Source organism: Melanerpes formicivorus, unplaced genomic scaffold (assembly GCF_026170545.1).
Source record: "Melanerpes formicivorus ecotype bairdi unplaced genomic scaffold, bMelFor1.0.p_v2 SCAF_61, whole genome shotgun sequence".
NCBI lineage: Eukaryota > Metazoa > Chordata > Aves > Piciformes > Picidae > Melanerpes > Melanerpes formicivorus.
In genome coordinates this window covers 3,703,124-3,722,988 of record NW_027142413.1, presented here as the reverse complement: position 1 = coordinate 3,722,988, position 19,865 = coordinate 3,703,124, and the positions used below count along the sequence as shown (strand labels likewise).

At 38.4% G+C, this 19,865-nt stretch overlaps 1 protein-coding gene across 8 annotated transcripts in view; it reads right to left on the bottom strand.

Moving 5' to 3' along the window:
* The window catches only part of SEMA5A (semaphorin 5A), a 306,539-nt gene that overhangs the window by 73,772 nt on the left and 212,902 nt on the right, over positions 1–19,865 (bottom strand). For all 8 annotated transcript variants that reach the window (XM_068162023.1, XM_068162027.1, XM_068162025.1 and 5 more), the window contains 2 exons: positions 18,591–18,798; positions 3,074–3,191 (listed from right to left, as the gene is read on the bottom strand). In XM_068162023.1, the coding sequence (XP_068018124.1) occupies positions 3,074–3,191; positions 18,591–18,798 (326 nt within the window). The remainder of the gene's footprint in view (positions 1–3,073; positions 3,192–18,590; positions 18,799–19,865) is intronic.

Here is a 19,865-nt window from a genome sequence, read left to right as displayed (position 1 = left end):
AGCATGTACAAGAGTGTGCAAATGCAAATCCACATCCAAGGGTAAAGGCAGCAGAAGATAGCAGTTCAGAGTAACAGGGCTAGATGAATGAAACTCCAATCTGCATGATGAGTGTCTTTTTTTGACAACAGTTTTTTGAAGCACATCTCATACAGCACCCCTTCATAAAAGTGAGATGTGATTTTCAATATGATTCTCTCTAAATATTATATGTAATTAGATGTATAAATGCCTAAAAACATCTCCAACAAGCAGCACCTATTCCTACATGTTGAGACAGTTTTCTCTTGCTGAAAACAATTCTCAACACCTTTGGCTAGGTGGGTCAGACAGGTGAACCTGAGGAGGTTCAACATGACCAAGCATAGAGTCCTGCACCTGGACTGGAACAATCCTCATTATCAATATGGGCTGGGGAATGAGGTGATAGAAAGCAGCCATTGCAGAAAAGAACTTGGGAATTCTGTTGGATGAGAAGCTGGACATAAGCCAACAGTGCACATAAGGCCAATTCCATCCTAAGCTGCATCAAAAGAAATGTGGCCAACGTACCCAGAGAGGTGATTCTGCCACTTTACTCTGCTCTGGTGAGACCTCACCTGGAGTACTGTGTCCAGCTCTGATGCCCTCAACACAAGAAGAACATGGACCTGATGGATCAGGCCCAGAGAAGGGTCTGAAAGGGTGTCTTCCTTTGATATTTTTAGTATTGTTTTATTGTGGTGATGAGTGGAGTATATATTCCACTAAAAATGTGAACATACAGGAAAGTCCATTACAGCACAAGATGTGTTTCCAACGCCACACTGGGTGCTGGCTGATTCTTTTTGCCATGGTAAAGGTTCCATGATTTGCCTTTTAATTTCATTTCTCATTATTTATTTTTCACATATACAGCTTAATTCATAATTTCAAAATTCTGCTGACAGCTGTTCAGTGAAAATAGCTCACCAGCCTTTGCTTGTGCTGAGCACACACTGTTGTTTTTTGTAAGATAACAGAAAATACTTCTTCTTAAGTGATAAGTAAACCCATTCTGTCTTACACTGCTGATCTAACAAATATATGGTTAATATACTAGCATTAATATGTCCCCAATCTAATTAATGCCAGGGAAAGCATACATAAAACTTAGCTGAATGCTTAGCCTTAGGACATATTAATGTCAGGTTTCTCTTTCTTGATTTTCCATCCTTTTCACAAGTGATACCAGTTTCATCACAGGACTATAGGAAAGCAAAATGTACTGATGAGGAGCTTTTTTTAGCCCTCAGACAATATAGCTGCACTTTCTTGGCATGGCTACACTCTGCCTCTTGAGCCTCTCTGTAACCACTTTCTCTTCCTACTTAGTGCCTCCTCACTCTGAGACAGTAAGGGCTAATGCCAGAATTCAAAGACTAAGAAGCAGGCAGACTGATTATACAAATATCAAGCAGCCAATCCATTCCACTAATCCTTCCTAACACGGCAGCCCAAGTAGGCCACCATCAAACCCTGCACATAAGCACATTAACTTGTGGGAGAATTGCAGAGAAATATGATATACTCCATATACTTGGAAATTAATATCCTGTACAGTGCATACAGTTACTTGTCAATCAGGGAGGCAAAGACTCCAGTAGTGACTGTATCCAGACTTTCTGTGAGGCAGTGGCTATGTCTATATTACCAAATCCTATGCACATAAAATACAAATCTGGAAAATAAAACAGTTGGTGTTGAAGACTTGACACACGCACCGCAGGTATTTTGTGGGCTTGACTTTGGACTTGCTCTGGCCATGGCTCAAATGGCTAGTAGCAGTTGGATTACAATTTTGGTTTATTTCAACCAAAAGTAATGTGGCTTATATGCTTCAGGACTGCTTTGAGATGTGAAGAGAAGAATACTACACAGGAAAAATCAGAGTACTTTCCAAAAAGCTGCTCTATGTTAAAATGATAATGAAGATGAATCCAATGCAACCCTTTTTGTTTATTAGGCCACTATATAGAAGCATATATGCACAGGCCAGGACAAGATATTGTTTTAAAAACTTGCTATTTAATATCAAACACAGATAGTCAGAACACAGGAGCTAGTTCTCAAGGATGCTGATCAGTATCCACGAAGCTGCTGGAACACGTGTAGAGATCACAAATGAAAGCTTAATGAACTTTATACTAATTTTTCACATCTCTAGTTCACTCAACAAATCCTGACTGAAGAGAGAGGAGTGTCATTAAGATGTCAAAAGAAGCTTGTAAAACACATGGAGAATAGAACAAGGATGTCATATGGACATAAATTCATAGATACATGTTCTCCAGAGGTAAATGGAGACAAGCTCAAGAAATCCTTATTAGTGATGAATGCAGAATTGTCTTGGTAAGACTCCCTTTTCACTGGCAGCAGGCAAAGACAAAGCAATATGAATCTCCAAGCACATGCTTGATCCTTCTTAAACTCTCTTTTTTTTCCACTCTTTGAAGTGAGGGAAAAAAATCAGTACTAGAACAACACTGGAACCACACTAAGAAGGAGAGACAAATGAAGTTTGCTCTTTGTCTTTTATTTTATTAAATTTATTACAGAGGTATTCAAAAGAATTTTAGAAATGTTAAGCCAGTAAATGTTAACACTCAGTTTACTATAAATATCAGTCCTGTCATCTATGCAGGTGAGACATAACTCGGGCAATTCACCCTGCCACATTGTGTACTTTCAAAGATGTTATATGGCCTTTCATGTTATCAATGTATTATATGTATTATCCTAAAGGAAAAGACTGAATTTTTTCAAAGCATAAAATGGTGAAAAACCTGTGTACATGTTTAATCTTAGTGAACATTTGTTTTCAAGGTGAGAGCAGAGAAACCACAGGTGAAAAACTACCTTTGATCATACTATGTAAGTAAATTGATAAAAAATAGAAACCCCCCTAAATTTCCTGTTAAAGTCTGATGGGAAGGCCTGAGGAAAATTGCATTAAACTACTTTTCTGAGTTTGTAAAATAAATACCAGCTCATTTTCATAACATTCACTTGGCATCAAAAGTTTTAAAAGACAAATGAATGTATTTGGACTTACTGGACACACAGTAATGCTTTGCTCCCATTGACTCATGCTCAGACTTTCTTCCAGCACTGTGCATTTCTTCATCACCATGTCCCAGCCACAATAAGGGTCTTGAGATCCAATGCATGCACTGTCAATGGAAACCAATTAAAAATCATGAATATTTATTTTCATCTATACTGATCAAAGATTTGTTATGGCTCTTCATTTTTCACTGACCTAAAACAGATAGTGAAATTGATCCCTGGTGTAGAATGGCACAGATGAAATGATAAAACAGAAGAAAAATGAATTTGAATGCCTAAACAAAGGAAGGATTTATTTGAAGTGTAAAGGTGAATTCCTGGCTGCATGCATGTTATGTTGTCAAGATCGATTATTGTACTTAATCACCAGAGAGTACAGAAATTAGTAAAAAGTGTATGTTGTCTGCTCCAAGGAAAGAACATTTCAGGAGTTATAACACAGTTCTTAGTCTTTTCTCTCAGTTTCAAAAAACACTCTGATTTATTTCCTGCACTGCTACAGAATCCCTGGAAGTAAGTTCAAAGAAATGCCAATGGCTGCCATCACATCTCTTACATATCACACACTGCCCTGAACACTTGCTCCTAACAGCAGTAAGGAGTAGGAAAAAGGTTAGCTTCCTACAGACTCTGAAAGACCCACTGTACAAAACTCTGAGTTATTTTTGTTATTAAATGGCAGCTTTCTCTTGCTACTGGTAGGTCAAGCATTAACAGTCCTGGCAATAGGTCCGTGGCTTCATAGCTGTGTAAGAAAGAGCTGGAAGTCCCATCATAGCGAAACATAACCTAACTGTTTTAACACTTGTAAAAATATCAGTAACTTCTACATAAAAATTCTAAATCCATAGATTTTGTCTAGAACATAAAACATGCTAGTCTGATCATTCTTACTCAACTCAAATACATGGATATTGTCAGTTTACATCACATCTGTCCAATGAAGGGCCACAAAGATGACTAAGAGACTGGAGCAGCTCTCCAGGTTGAGAGAACTGAAACTGTTTAGCCTAGAGAAGGTTCAGAGGGGATCTCATCAGCATGTTCAAATACATGAGAAGTGTATGCAAAGGAGGAGCCAGGGTCTTTCCAGTGGATCCCAGTGACAGGAGCAGAGATAACGGGCACAATCAGACACAAAGACATTCCCTCTAAACATCAGAAAACACTTTTTTACTGTGAAAGTGACTGAGCACTTGCACAGGTTGCTCAGAGAGTTTCTGGACTCTCCTTTCTTGGAGATATTCATGTCATCTGGACATGGTCCTGGTCAAATGGCTCCAGGTGGACCTTCTTGAGCAGGAGGTTGGGCCAGATTGACTTCCAGAGGCCCCTGCCAACCTCAACCCTACTGTGATTTTTGTCCTCATAAATCCTGTGTTTTATTCATATTTCTATTTATCTCTGGTATTCCTCCTGTAGTCCTATGCTAACATCATATAAAATGCAGGTTTACTAATTCCCTTGTATGCTGTTCCATAATACCATCATAGAGGATTCTTAGTGCTTACAAATATCAAAGAATTAGTTTTCTGGCAATATGGATTGCCAGTACTATGTGGGAGGACTGCTCCCATCTGCTAAATGGACACATAATAGCCAGAACTCTCTAGGTGCCCCTAATTAGGCAGCCAGTTCAAAGATAAAGCTTTTGGCTTATAGGATTCAGTGTTCAGAAGAGAGCTCCCACTGCTGGCTCTTGCAGCTGTGATCACTTAGCATTTCTGTAACTCAGGCTGCACATGTTTCCATTTAACAAGCTAGAAAGTACGAAGGACAATTACTGAAAATTATGGAACGTTTTAAATGTCTTAGTCTTCCACTGTTTGCAAGACAAGATGTTCAGTATTCTCCTTCAGTGTATTGCTGACAAAGCATGTGTTTTATGAAAAAAAGAATACAAAGCAATATTAAAGGCTAACACAATGCACAATTGGCAACAATAGCTATACTGTTTCTCAAAGTGGAATTGGTCACTTTTCCAGCTTCACTATTCCTTTGTGTTAAACAGTAATATTTTTACATGCAGTTATTATGCTTTAGATCTATTTTGTTAAAACAATTTAAAAATGTTTTAAAAGTCAGTCTCCTTTCACTCAGAACTACACTCCCTCTTTCCTTGGAGTCATCTGATCCTTCTCCCACTCTGTCCTTAGACTTCATTTCCTCCTTTGCTTTTGTTCTGACATTAATTTCACAGAATCACAGAATGACAGGCATTGGGAGAGACTTCTGGAGATTATCTAGTCACACCCCCATGCCAACAAGGTCTACCTAGAGCAGCTTGCACAGGATGGTGTCCAGGAGGGTTTTGAATACACTGCAGCGAGATAAAAGGAGGTGAATCTTGTCAGGATTTAGTTAAGAAGGTCCACTGCACATATGAAAACTGTGAAAACTATGCGCCAGGGGAGGTTCAGGTTGGATGTTAGGAAGAAGTTCTATACAGAAAGAGTGATTGCGCTATGGAATGGGTTGCCCGGGGAGGTGGTGGAGTCGCCATCATTGAAGGTGTTCAGAAGGAGACTTGACGGGGTGCTTGGTGCCATGGGTTAGCTGTTTGGGTGGGTTGGATTGGTTGATGGGTTGGACACGATGATCTTGAAGGTCTCTTCCAACCTGGTTTGGTTTATTCTAATGGTTTATTCTAATTCTAATGATTTTAAGAAATTAATAACTCATCTAACCTTATGCAAATAGTTAAAGGCTAAGTGCAAAGAATTTCCTCTAAAACTGAGAGGCATTAATAGTCTTCAATAATTTCATTTTTACTTTACAGTGCAATGCATAAATTAATCCTGAAAACATATTAACTGTTCCAAACAAAGCAACAGGAAATTTTGGCTGAGAAGTATTTCTCATATGACAAACTCTAGTTTGTTTGCTTGTTTAAAATAATGTTATGATTGATTGCTCTGGTCATTATTATATCTAAATCTCCTTTCATAAAAGTTTAATGTCTAAAATTTTGTATTCAGACAGGAAAGACATTTCATGAAACTTCGGAATCATCACTCTTTGACATGTCAGTTCACCATGCCAGACGTATTCATGAAGTGAGGCAGGAACTGGCTTAAATAGCTACCCTGTTCTCAGGTATTGGAACAAAAGCACTTTTCTGTTCTCCTCCTTGACTCACATCTCAGAGGGTTTTATTACTTCTTTTAGATCACTTGCTTAGATCACCAGTCTCTCAGAAAAATGAGTATATTTTCTTTTAAATGAAAAGGACAGATACTATGTGAGTAAATTTTAATCCATATTTGCTTAATTAAGTTACCTTTTAAAACCATTTTCTATCCTTTGAGGGACAATTTAATGTACGACTAACAGCAGCCCCTTTTTTTTAATCTGTGACACTTATATTATACAAATAATAATGAGACAAAGTACGCTTATAGATAGAAAATCAGGATAGAAAAAAATCTTTAAGTATGAAAATATCAAAACCTCTCTCTGAAGTCCAAAATGTGAAGATATTATTATTAGCTCATAATTATGAACCCTTACTGTCCTGCATCAATGAAAATTTTATATTGTTTTCACTCTTTTAAAATGAATCTCTATCCGAAGGCATAGCTGTAAGAGGAATAGCCTCAGTGTGTACATGAAATAACAAAAGAAATTGTATAAAATGGTGTCAAATTCATAAAAGTCAGGAAAGCAAAAAATTAGATACCACCATACAAAATTAGATACCACCATACATCTTTATCCCTTACTCCTCCCAAATCTCTGTCTAAATTAAAGCCATTTAGGCTGCTACTGCTCACAAAAATAATTAAGTTTTAAAATTAGTATTAGGTCCTTCAGTTGGCAGGGCCTTTTCAGAGAGTGACTCTGGAAATGGCAGAGCTGGATAACGTATTAGCTTCTCTCTGGAACTCCACCTTACATCTCAGTTTCACCAGAGATGAAAACAAATTTTTTGTCTGTCACTCCCAGCAGGCACCACCTCTAAGACTTCACATGATTTGTCCCAACACTGCTAAAACTGGCAATTTTGTGCAGGAAGGAAATTCAGGAATAAAAGGGAATTGGTTCATTCTAACAATCTTCTTGGTGCCACTTATGCTGCTGAGGCAGCACTCTCTATGAAACAAAAGTTTCACAGCTTTTGGCTTCTCCTGACTGACTGTAATTTTCCTCTATGTTGTTATTTCACATTTTCTGTCAAATGTAAAGGACAGCTGAGTGTCTCCCCTGTAAGGCATTCATTTGGCTGCAGCAGTTTGGCCTGCCTACTGACAGTCAGGCAATGTGTAAACAATGGATTTTGACTGACTAGTAACAGAACTGTACATCACCTCACTCTAAAGCATGCCAGAAATAGAAACAGAAGATTGTTTTCGGAAGCTATTTTATAATTATCACCAAGCAGCAAAACTGCTCTACTTCAGTTGGATTTGTGATGATTTATTCATATGGAAAATTAAACAGAAATGAATGCCATTCAGAGCAAAATGCATAGAAAACCCCACACCGTTTCAGATCAAAAAGAATTCATTGTGTGTTCCAGAACAGAAAGGCCTTTAAATTAAAAGCTATAACCTGATACCACTGATTTCACAGACATTTTAAAATCTCTTTTTAAGGGAAGAATATATTCCCTTATCAACATACATTTTAAGTGCTCAACAGGTATCCTTTTGAGCTGTAACTTTTTATTCAAGATATCTAAACAAAAGAGGTGTATCTTCCAAGACTGGTCAATGCAAAAATTGGCATTTTTGTTCAATGAAACATTTTTCTGTCTTTACCTATGCACAGTATTTTGAATAACAGAAGATATTTCAGTCTCCTGACCCTTTCAATCATTTCTACTGAGACATGCCTATCCAGTTCCAATCACTGTCAACTGTGATCTGGACACTGTATATCAGGAACTGAACTGGAGTCACCATCTTATTTCAGAAGCCAGACACCTCATTGCAAATTTGAACACACAACTGAAGATTAACCCCCCCCCCAAAACTGTCTCATCTTACAGATGCACTGTAATATCCATTTCTGAATGAGTACATGAATCTGATACTGCTCTCCTATACGTAGATACCTGTCAGTGTTCTCATTACTACTTGTTTTGTACACATATACATTATCTGTAAGTGTGCAATGAAGAATGGGGATCTAGATAGTCAGATGAATGATGTAGCAAGAATATAAAAAGGAGGCACACAACTAATCTAAGTTCTATGAGCTCTTGCCAAATACTCTCAATCCTGCTTTACTCTTTCCTCTACCTTTAATGTGGCGTGTCGAAGTATCCCCCCAGCATTAACTTTAAGCCAGACCAACTCAGTTAGAAGCAAATGAAACTGTACTTACAAGCAAAAACTATACTCTACAATGAAATGCAATGAAAAATCAAGAAAAATCCAATTCTCTAGTCATCTCTGTTACTCTATATGGACTACTGTTGCTTCCTCTTAATTAAATATTTATAAAACAATCAAAATCCATTGAAGTATGATTAAATCTTGCAACATGCACTGACAATACTAGACTTACAACTAAAAGTTCCTCCATTCAAATCCAGAATCAGGAATTTATGTTTAATTTGTTTAATAAAGTTGTTTATAACACGTAGTTCTCTGAGTACTGGTGCTTCCAAATGGCTCTACCTAGAACACATGTGTAAGAAAACTTCCAGAGAGTGCTCTCTGCAAGAGAATGAAGACTTTCTATTTGTTGCAAAGAAATAACATCAATCAGCAAAGACAGAGCTTCCAGCCCTCTGATTAGGAGGTAGGAGAAATGCTGAAACTACCAGGTGCAGCTAGGGTTTTCAAAGCCCTTCTGATGGGCTGAAACTAGACCCTTCAAATCTGTGGTTTGCAAGTAGGATCTGAAAATCTGAGCTACCTAAGTGGCAAAGCAAGCCAAGAGCAACAGATTTGGGGATTTTCCCACAAGTTTATGTGTTGCTAGACCAACATAGCAACAGCAGTGATTTCCCAGGCTGGACACATTTGCTTCCATATGGCATCCACATGTCTTCAAAAGGCAGATATAAATTCAACTGGACATGTGACTCCCATATCCATTTAATAATCTCTAACCTATCTTCTTTTAAACTTAAATGTTGAGGTTACCTTTATACTATGGTATATATGAAGCAATTACAATGATAGCAGGCCTAGATTTAGGAGTACAGCTTGATTCCTTAAAAGTACCTTATCAGATAGCAGGTGTCCCAACATTTCAAGGGTACTGTTACCTCTCATTCCAGAAGTAACTGTAGATAGCTCCATTGGCCTGGCAACATATGAGGAGCAGATGGCCTTCAAAGCCACTCAGTTTGGGCTCATAGAACTGGACCACACAAAGTCCTGTCCTGGAATTCTGCCCACAGTTCACACTGTTGCATCAAGAATATCCTCTCTCTCTCTTACATTCAGGTCAACAGTGGCCTCCAAACTTGGATATAAATTTTCTGTAAAATTTCAAATAAATGAAAATTTCCATGAAAAATATTATAGACTATTAAGATTGCTGCAAGTAATTCTCATGAGACAACTGGTGTGTAACACAGAGCACTGCAAGACAAGATGCACAGGGTATGTACTGGCCTGGCTGAGTAGTAGTCTAGTATGTGATCTGTTAAATTATTTAAAGTAAAAAATATTTGACTTTTTTTCCCCCTTTTCTTTTTACCACGTAGTCTCTCTAAATTCTGTTTCCAGAGAATACACTGGTCAAGTATCAAATGACTACTGAAATGATCTCTTGGAAAGTGGGTTGCTTTAAACATTGTTGCATGAAGTGGGGGTAAAATTAGTAAGAGATGACTCTACTTGCATTCTAGCCAGTTCTCAGAGATTAGAGGAGCTAGGGGTGGCTGGACTTATTTCTTAACAGGGATGATAATTAGGACAGATTGCTACAGGTCTGACCCCAGATGCATGTGCAGTCCAATTTTGTTGTAGGTCTGGTTGCATTTGCACAATTAGGTGCCTAAATGACATGGTTTGTTTCCACTTGCAACATATATACAGATTCTTAACAATTGCCCGTGAAAGCAACTTAACTGCAGAGACTTCTATACAGCTTCAAGAAAATACAATTGTAGTTACACACGTAATTACCCAGGACAAAAATACACTCAGCAGTTCTGAGGTGCCAGCCTACCCTTTGGGGGAGAGTAAGGAAGACAAAATACATTGGTGTGTCCCCAGGGCCTTGTTGTCGAATTCTCATCCACACATAGGGTTTCAAAAGGGCTAATATTTATACCTCAGTTTTCTACTGTGTAAGTGTGGGGGTGGGACTGCAGTCATATCATTAGGCGGGCTTTTCACTTGCATGAACTTTCTCAATGGACTGGCCTTTCAGATTTGACATCTTCAGCCAGTAAAAGTCGATTGCAGCAGTGTCATGGACTGAGTTGAACTTGCTGCTGTAATTCATACCCTGCTGCAGTCATGCCAGCTTCAAAAACGAAAGTGCTAACTGGAGCAAAGTATTATGGGGCTTGAAGTTCAGATTGAGACATGGAAGGCTTCCTGTTCCAGTTGCTGCTTCAGAATTCTGGTTTCTTGGGTGTGGGCTCTTTTCTGCAGGCATGGTGGCAGAAAGAGTTGGAGTCAGGTAGCTGCTGGTTTGGGCTTTCTGTTTTATGCTCTTGTTTCCCCCCCACACCCCCTGTGTATTTCACTGCACTTCTGCAAATAGGCTAAGGTAATCATGTATTGTATTATTAGATTAATCAGATTATTTGCTAAGGTAATTACACATTGTGGTTATGATCTCTTATGTTACAGTAAACTCCTATGTCTTTATCTCTGCCCTGAATTTTGTGCTACTCTTCCCCATACTTTTGTGTTGGGGGAGCAGGCGGTTTAGACCTTGCACTAAATCATTACAGGAAGGATAGTTAACTGCTGTCATAAGCAAGAAACAAGGAATGCCAGGGCCACACCTGGCACTGATCCCATCACTAAACATGGAGAGCTGAACCTTCACCTAGTCGCAGTGTCTGGTTTAGAACTTATCAGCAAGCTATGCTTTCCTATTTCCAATATTTGTTCTTCCAACAAACATGTCAAGCAATTTTCAAGAAAAACTTAACAGAAAATAGAGTGAACTCAGAATTCCTCAAACTTATGGCATTTTCCAAAGCAAAGAAATTAATTACACAATGACATATGAAAAACACATGCCTGATTAAAATTTTTATTCCTTAGCTCACTTCTCTGTCCAAAGCAATATCCTATTAATAAAATCTGAGTTGCTGTGACCATTTGAGGCTGTGCCTTTAAGAAAGGGACACTATGGCTGAATGTTTTGTAAACAAAAGACAGGTCTAAACGAATTTCATTGGTAGATTGGTAGAGTGCAACTTTAAGTTTTGAGTGCGACTGAGACTTTCCTCAGTTTTGATTCTTCCCTCCTCCTTTCCAGCTGGTCCGCTTCTGGGCTCCCTGCCAGACGGACCTTGGACAGATAAGCGTGGCCTACTAACACTCTGCTTTAATTAACCCTCTTTGGGGAAAAAGGGGAGAGAAGGGGGTACGTGGGAGGAACCCTCCTCCAGAAGGGGGAGGGCAATTTTGTTGCTGTATTACTTTGCTGTATATTTCTTGTATGTATATTGTAAATACTGTAAATTGTGTATATACCCTGCATTCCCTGGAATTGCTTGTAAAGATAGCATTCCCTTTGTTTCTCCGACTGTGGCTAGCTGCGGTTTTTATTCCTTTTTCTCTTTGTGGGGGGGAAGAAGGCTGGGCCTTCCTCTCAAACCCTCGACAGCTGCAAATATGTAGTCAACTCTATCTAGTTTTCTTATAACTTTGCAAAACAAAAGGAGAAGACATTTTCTTTTTACTCACTTAGCTACTTCAATAAATACTTTGGAAAAAGACTGTAAAATTCTGTGTGCTTGTCAAAATCCTTATTTACCAAAAATGTGTGCTTACAATACAGAATCACATAACCACTATGGTTGGAAAAGACCTTTATGATCACCAAGTCCAACCATTATCCATCTCGGCCAGGGCCACTACTACACCACATCCTTGAGAAGCATGTCTAGACAGTTTTTAAATATATCTACAGATGGTGACTCAACCACTTCCCTAGGCAGGTTGTTCCAGTCTTTGACAAATCTTTTGGTATAGAAGTTTCTCCTAATGTCTAACCTAAACCTCCCCTGGCATAACTTGATGCCATTTCCTCTTGCCCTGTCAGTTGTGACTTGTGAGAAGAGACCACCACCACCAGCCTCGCTACTAACTCATTTCAGGTAGTTGTAGAGAGCGGTAAGGTTTCTCATCACCATCCTTTTCTTCAGACTAAACAACCCCAGCTCCCTCAGCTGCTCCTGACAAGACTTGTTCTCAAGACCCTTCACCAGCTTTGTTGTCCTTAATACAATACATGAATAGATCACATACTTTGAAGAAATATGACTAAATATTTCCAGTGCAGCAAAACATAAATGTAATTTGTGGACCAGATAGACAAAGGCAATTACTGCACAAAACTTGAGTCTTCACAGAGGAAGAAAGAAATATAGGTCAAACTCAGACATGGAGATCCTAAATTCATTCCCTCCCCAACAGAGGAAAAATATTCTACTTATTCTGAGTGAGGGAGACTTTCAGCTGTGCTTATTTAATTGTTCTCCTGACATTACTAATGTTCTCAGAAGTTCACACAAAATGAAGATAATTTTGCAGTATATCTAATACCTAATAAAAGCCTCTGCAATTTAAAAATGTGCTTCTAATCTAGTCTTGCAGCCAGGAAGGATTACAGTTTATTCCAGTCTAAGAATTTATGAGGATTCTGATTCTGGAATATTACATTGGAATCACTAAGTCAGATCAGTCTTCATGTGGTTCCAACATTCCAATTCAGCAGCGAGCTTCTCTGATTTAAACTGGAATAAGGCTTGCATATTTTGAAATAAGGAAGTCTACATGGCTATCCAAAACTATTCTGGAACAATTACTTCAAAACAGCAAGCTCTTCTGGACACACTAGCACCTAGTAATAGCTCAGACCACATTACTAATTATTAACGTGTGTAATAGTGTTCTGCTATGTAATGATACCGAGTGTTTTATTTCCAGGAAAACAGGTTTGTGCTAAGTGTGAGAGTACTAGTGAGCAACATCTGTAGCTAAAGTAAAATAAAGGAATGCAACAGTGACTGAAATACTTAGTCCAATAATAATTTTGCTGAAGTTCTAGGAATTAAATAAAGCATAACAAAATTTCCAGTAATTGCTTTTTTCTGTTCGTTAATCCAGTACTCTTTTTAGTTCACCTACAGTTATATTTTGCATAAACAATTGTTTAGCTGATGATTAATAAAGAAGCCAAAATAAAAATCATGGAGTACAGAGAGAGAAAAGTTCCAGTTATGGTACAATAGCTTTGACAGTAATATTTAGCAAAACAATCTTATGAACCAATAATATTTTAAGTGTATAATATAAAGAGCAACTTTCAACAATTTCCCGAGGTCAGGGTTTTCTTTACACCAGAGAAATCACTGTTTGTACAGCTTTCAGCAGATGGCATTCTTTACTTAAATACACATAACTTCATAGCAAGATTAGTTTTCAAGCCCTTTAGCTGTGTTAACCATGCCTCTCATTAAAAAATGCTAATTCTTGATCCTTGCTTTGCATGATTTTGCAGAACATTGGAGCGATAGAACTTTTCATTGTCTCTACTCTAAGAAGTGATGCACTGAAAACTCTACTACAAATGACAGTTTGTAGTACAAATTTGCCTCAGAGAAATCACTGCCAACTAAAGGTTGCTTTTGAAGACTACAGCTGACAATAAAAGAAAACTAACTGCTTCTTTGTTTCAGGGGACAGAGTCTTTACCCCACTGCTACAAATCTTATTTCATATTAAAGGTGCATAGAGCCTTCAAAGTAAACAGCAAACACTGCAATTTTAAAGAGTTTAATAGTTATCTTTTCATGATAATTTTTCTGTCTATCTCACATTACAGTAAATTAGTGGATATATAGAAAGGCAGTAGTGCTTTATGCTTGGACTACTCAACTCTGAAGAAGTACAAAGAGCTGGACAATTCATAGAGGAAACTGTCGCTCCAGTTAATAATGTAAATGTTCTTCATAAAAGTTTGATAAACATGTATAAATTACAATACTTAGGGGATAATAATCTGGTCAAGGCTTAAGAATTTTCTCCAAGGAGGGTCAAGCTAAGGTAACTGCTCTCTTTCTTTCTCCCAGAGCATGAAGATGCTAGGGCTTTCTGGAGAACTGTTTGTAAGAACTCACTTCTCAAATTACTTTTCCCTTGATGACTCTTGAAAACAGCAGGATTGTGACAGGATGTTCAAAACTATTCGTCCATGGGTAAAAGTCTGTGGGAAACCCCCTCCCATTAAAACTGTCAGTCCAAATAAGTAGCATGAGCAACTCACAGACCAAGAAAGCATCATGGAATAATGGAAAGTACTAAGCAACCCAAACTACAAGTGTCACAACAGGCTCTGCCTATGGTAAGGTCTGCTGTCACAATAATAAAACACACCAAACTGCCCGCAGAGCTCCAGGGGAAAAGAAATGTATCTCATTTAGCCCCTAAATGTAACTCAGTATTTTTAAGGACCTTCAATAACAGCATTTGTGGGAGGGGAGCCATGTGCTATGTGGAACAGACCTATCCCTAATCAGAGGGAATGTCTGTCAGAAGCAACACTGTGTCACAGGACACACAACCACAGGAAAGTGCTGGAGGAACAAGATTACAAGGAAATATGAATCAGCTAAATATTTACCAGATTATTAGTCAGATATTTGACAAGGCTGAGAGGAGACTTCGTCAATCTGTATAAATATCGGAGGGGTGAGTGTGAAGTGGAGGGGGCCAAGCTCTTTTCAGTGCAAAGGAATATGACAAGGGACAAGACGCTCAAACTTGAACATAGAAGATTTCACCTCAACATGAGGACAAGCTTCTTCACAATGAGTGTGATGGAGCATTGGAACAAGCTGCCCAGAGAGGTTTTGGAGTCTTCTTCTCTGGAGACTCAAAACCCACCTGGATGCATTCCTGTGCGGACTACCCTAAGTGATCTTGCTTTGGGCAGGCCAGTTGGACCTGATGATCTCTTGAGGTCCCTTTCAATCTCCAATATACTGTGATACAGTGATACTGTAATTAGGAACACATAATAAACTACAAATAAAAGCAATAACCATGTGTTTGAGAGGCTAGTGTGTGAAAACAAGGAATAACAAAACTAATAAAAAGAAAAAAAAAGACAATCTCAACCTTATCTTGACATTGAGGTATTAGCTTATGGAACAGTCTGCTCAACAGAGGGACTGAACTCACACCGTCTGAAAGCTTTGCAATAGGCCTGAACAAAAAGATTAGGTGGTGAGTACTCTGCCATTGACACAAAAAGGGCAGATGAGCTAGTTATATCTGCAGTCTTTTGGCTTTTTTTTGGCTGTTATTCATACACAAGGATGCTCTGTTTCTCAATAATCATGTGAAGTATATAGGAAAGACTGCACATGCCCTTGATTTGAGGAAGAAACTCTATTATTGATGGAAGCTCAGAATATAGCCTTAGGACACTTATACAGCCCTAAGTATGATATAACTGAATAGGGAAAATTAAAATACTCTAAAAAAGTAAAAAGTAATCACAGTACCCCGAGGCATTACCTTAGGTAAGGTTTACCCACTTCTCCACTTACCTGTTGCTATCGTATAGAAGTAAAAGTCAGTGATATGTAAGTGAGTATTGAAGCATCCACCTATGCAGTGACTAAGCTTCAGATTACTTAGTGAAATATATAGCATCAAGCAAGGTACCTACACTCTTTTCATCTGTAGAGAATCAAATACACTTGAAATCCTGCATAAGCCAGGAAAAAAATATTCAAGACAAAAGTAATAGGTGGAAATAAGATTTTATCTGCATTTTCCAAACAATCTGAGTCCCTAATGATAGATGACAAGGAGATGCCCTATTTCATCTAGCTCACATGTGTAAATCCTTTTCTTTCTCACAAAACTGATCCAGAATTGCTGATTAACTCTTTGATGAAGAAGAAAGAATGGATGGCAACCCTTTTGGTGTAATGAATATTTAATCATTACATGGAAAGTCATGCAACTGAAAAAGAAATTACTGAAAAATCCCATGAGGAATAATTCGATCTCATTTTAAGTAAGTCATTCCAGTGGAAGACAAGATTTCACATACCTCTGGGCAGAGGAATAAATTACCATTTGAGCAGGATTTGAGTCATTTAACTGCTGTTCTACACAGTAAAATGGGAGCAGCACCACTTATTTTTTAAACAAAAAACCCCAAAACAACACAACCAAACCAAACCCACAGAAACCAAACCCAACAAACAGGAGTGAAAACTATTAAAATCTAGTCAATTGTACCCTACTGCTCAAACAGGGAGAGGAATGTGTAGCCTCCAGCCATGCATGAGGTCTGTAATTTCACACAGTAGTCCCACCCTGAAAGGGCAGAAGCATGGCTGAGCCCTGCAGCCATGATAGCACTAATGTCGCTTGGGAATTGTCCTGACAGAAGTACAGGTACCAGGGACCTTGTGGGATCTCCACACACGCACAAGCTAAGCAACTGCTGTGGAAATCTCACCTCTGAATTTGTGCGTCCACATCTCACTAATAATATCATAAGGCTCCAGCCTTCACATGTCTGAGTGCAGGCTTTGTGTAAATACAGGACACCCGTACTATGGAGCTCCCTGTGTTTATGGTTGCCATCATGGGTATACAGACCCTAAGAAAACACAGGACACGAGCCTGATCTCCTTTTTGGAGATAAACACACCTGCTTAGGGAGACATGCTCAGTGTCTTGTACAATCAGAATAGTGTGGCACAGTCGCGCACGAGGGAGAAGCAAAAGTATACGTCATTAGATATTTTCCTTCATCAGGCACACACCCATGGGTATATATACCCCTCCCAATATATAAGTCTTTCACTTATTGAAAAAGAGGAAACAAATCAAAAAGGGCTAAAGGACCACCACATATCCTGTTTCAACTCAGTAAATCAAAGAAAGATGAAACTTGATCATACGCTGGCCCCCAAACCAACAAAAGCTTGAGTCAGGGACTTGGCTATTTTTAACTTGTCCTTAAAATATGCTTTGCAGGACTGTCAATGGGGCTTTGAGTGTCTTATCACTTCTGTTTTAGTAGAAAATTACTAACATATGCTGCAAAAGACATCATAAACAGAAAGGGCTGGTCAAGAATTGTAATAAGGATGATAATCCCCACTTCCCTGGCCTACTCCAGTTTTCCAGAGCACATCTTTTCCTTCAGTCTTGTTCTGAACCCAGAAGCCTTTCACTGGTCTCCTGCATGGTACCGGTCCCAACACAGAGCCAGTTCCCTCAGAAAAGACCTTTCATTGTCTCCAAGCCACAGCTCTAGCATTTCTGTCCTGCAGCCATCTCCCCACTATGACTCTCTAGTTACTCTCATGGTCCTTCTGACAGATCAAAACTTTTCCAGCTGCAAATGATCATTGCCTTTCACAGAATGTATATTGTCTCTGCCTGCTGCACAAAAAATATCTCTGTGATCCTGACTGTAGCAGCCAAAAAAGGCAACTAGTAGTTTTTCTCCTTCAATAGCCCAGTTTTCAAAGGACTGCCTATCAAACAAGCTGAAAGAAAAACAAGCTCAAAAACAACAAAATGCATTTGTCCCATATTTCAACAAGCTTATCACACTGGTTCAGAGTCTATCTGATGTCAAAGAAAATTGTACTGAGTCACTGAAATTACACTTACATCAAAGTGATAATATAACTAATCAGATTAAATTAGTAATCTCTAATAGCATGTTTCACAACTCAGGAGTACTTTTATATAACCTATAGAAAAAGTTGTATGGTGACCTTTAAATTTCTTAACTACCACAATAAAGTCTAAAACTCAGTGATCATTTAGAAATTGTTTTCCTTTTTTTGGCTGAAGAACTGTTAGCTGCATAACACTTCAACATAGTTGAATATTTATATTTATTATGATCTCCTGATCCACCATTACCTTCAAATAGCCACTTTTCCAAATAGTATTAACTCTCAGTGCATCCAATTCAGTTTTCTTTCTGACCCAGGGATCCTGTACAGTTGTATATAATACAGTTTAAAAAAAACCCTGAATTTAAGTTTGTCCAAGTTTCAATCCTCAAATATAACCAGCAACTATATTGCACATTATCAGAGAGCTGTTTTCTATATAGACCACTTCTTAATGTTTCATTTCACAATTAGTACACTGTATAATGATATTTAAGTATCAATATAATTCCCTGAGTTTCATCTCCTAACAAGTTAGTACAAGAAGTCAGAGAGACTTCTGATAAACAGTGTACAGTGAGAGAGGTAATTAACCTGGATTCCTACTTGAAATCATTTTTCATTCTCATTTTCCCACAACCCTCTGCAAGTATGTTTCTCCAATCAAATCAAACTAGCTGATTCTTCATACCTGTATGTTTTGTAAAAGAGACATCTCTTCAAGGGGACCTTAATCACATGTTCCTGAAGGCCCACAAAAAGGACACTCTGACTGTGCAGGATCTGAAGGCTTCTGATGGGCTCTCGCTGACTTTTCGGCAGGAGTTCAATTTCCTCGAGCAGGCAGCTGCTTGAAGTCTGGTTCATGGGGGCAAGTACTTTTTTAATAGTGCCATAGTCTGCAAAGGCAAAAGGAAAACGAGTTACTAAAAAACATGCTAGCAATTTTACCTACTTGGTGTTATTCAGTGAACCAATTTTCATGCCATCCAGGATATTTTCAAGGAAGTTTCAGTATGTGGAAGTACCTTAGTTTCCTCAATTGCTTACAGTACCGTGAAAATAACTTTAAAACAGTCATGAAAGTTTTCTATGTGATATAACACAGCAAAAAATAAAATTATTTGTGCAGAACAGACCTCACAGAAGTAGTTACTAGAAAACAAGCTTTTTGTATCCTGGCTGTTAGAAATGCACTTTCACAGCCATGGTTAATGATTTCAGTTTACCACATTGTACTACACTCTACTATGCTTAAAGAAATTTAAAAAGCAATAAAGTCCATCACTGCAGCAGGCTGTTTTGAAAATTCTGTGTGTTAAAAACTACGGATTTTAAATACACATTGTGCACATTTCATAGAGCACAGACAGATGAGTACCTGCATGTTTTACTTGAGTCTAAGTGAATATAGCAATAAAATGAGGCTGCACCCCTTCTTACTTCTTTGGATTGTGACCTCTGAAAAACTATTATCTTTTGGCATTTGCTCTTCACTTCCATTCATACTGTGATTTCTAAGCAAAGACAGTAAAGCATCACAAACCAGTGTCACATGGCTGATGAGATTTCTGCTTCACTCATGCAATGTTTTTAAATAATTTAAAACTATCAAAGATGTTCTGGACTCAAAGGACCAGAGTCTCACAACAATAAATATTTTAGATAGCCGTCTGAACAAAACTGCATTATGCAATGGTAAATATTAAAGATCCAACACTGCAAACACTTACTGAGATCAGCTCTTACTCGTGAATTCTCGAGACTGTAACATCTCTTGTGAATCAGTAAAAATTACAAGACAAATGTTTGTGGTGTTCTGTTCTGTAGCTCAGTAAATAATGGAGTTTTCCATCACCAGCACAAGGCCAGAGGCTTGGTGGAGAGCTGGCAGTGCAGGGTTTCAACATGGGTAGGGCTCGGTCCTAGAGACAGCTGGTTTTAACTGCGGTAGCAGTTGTCTTGC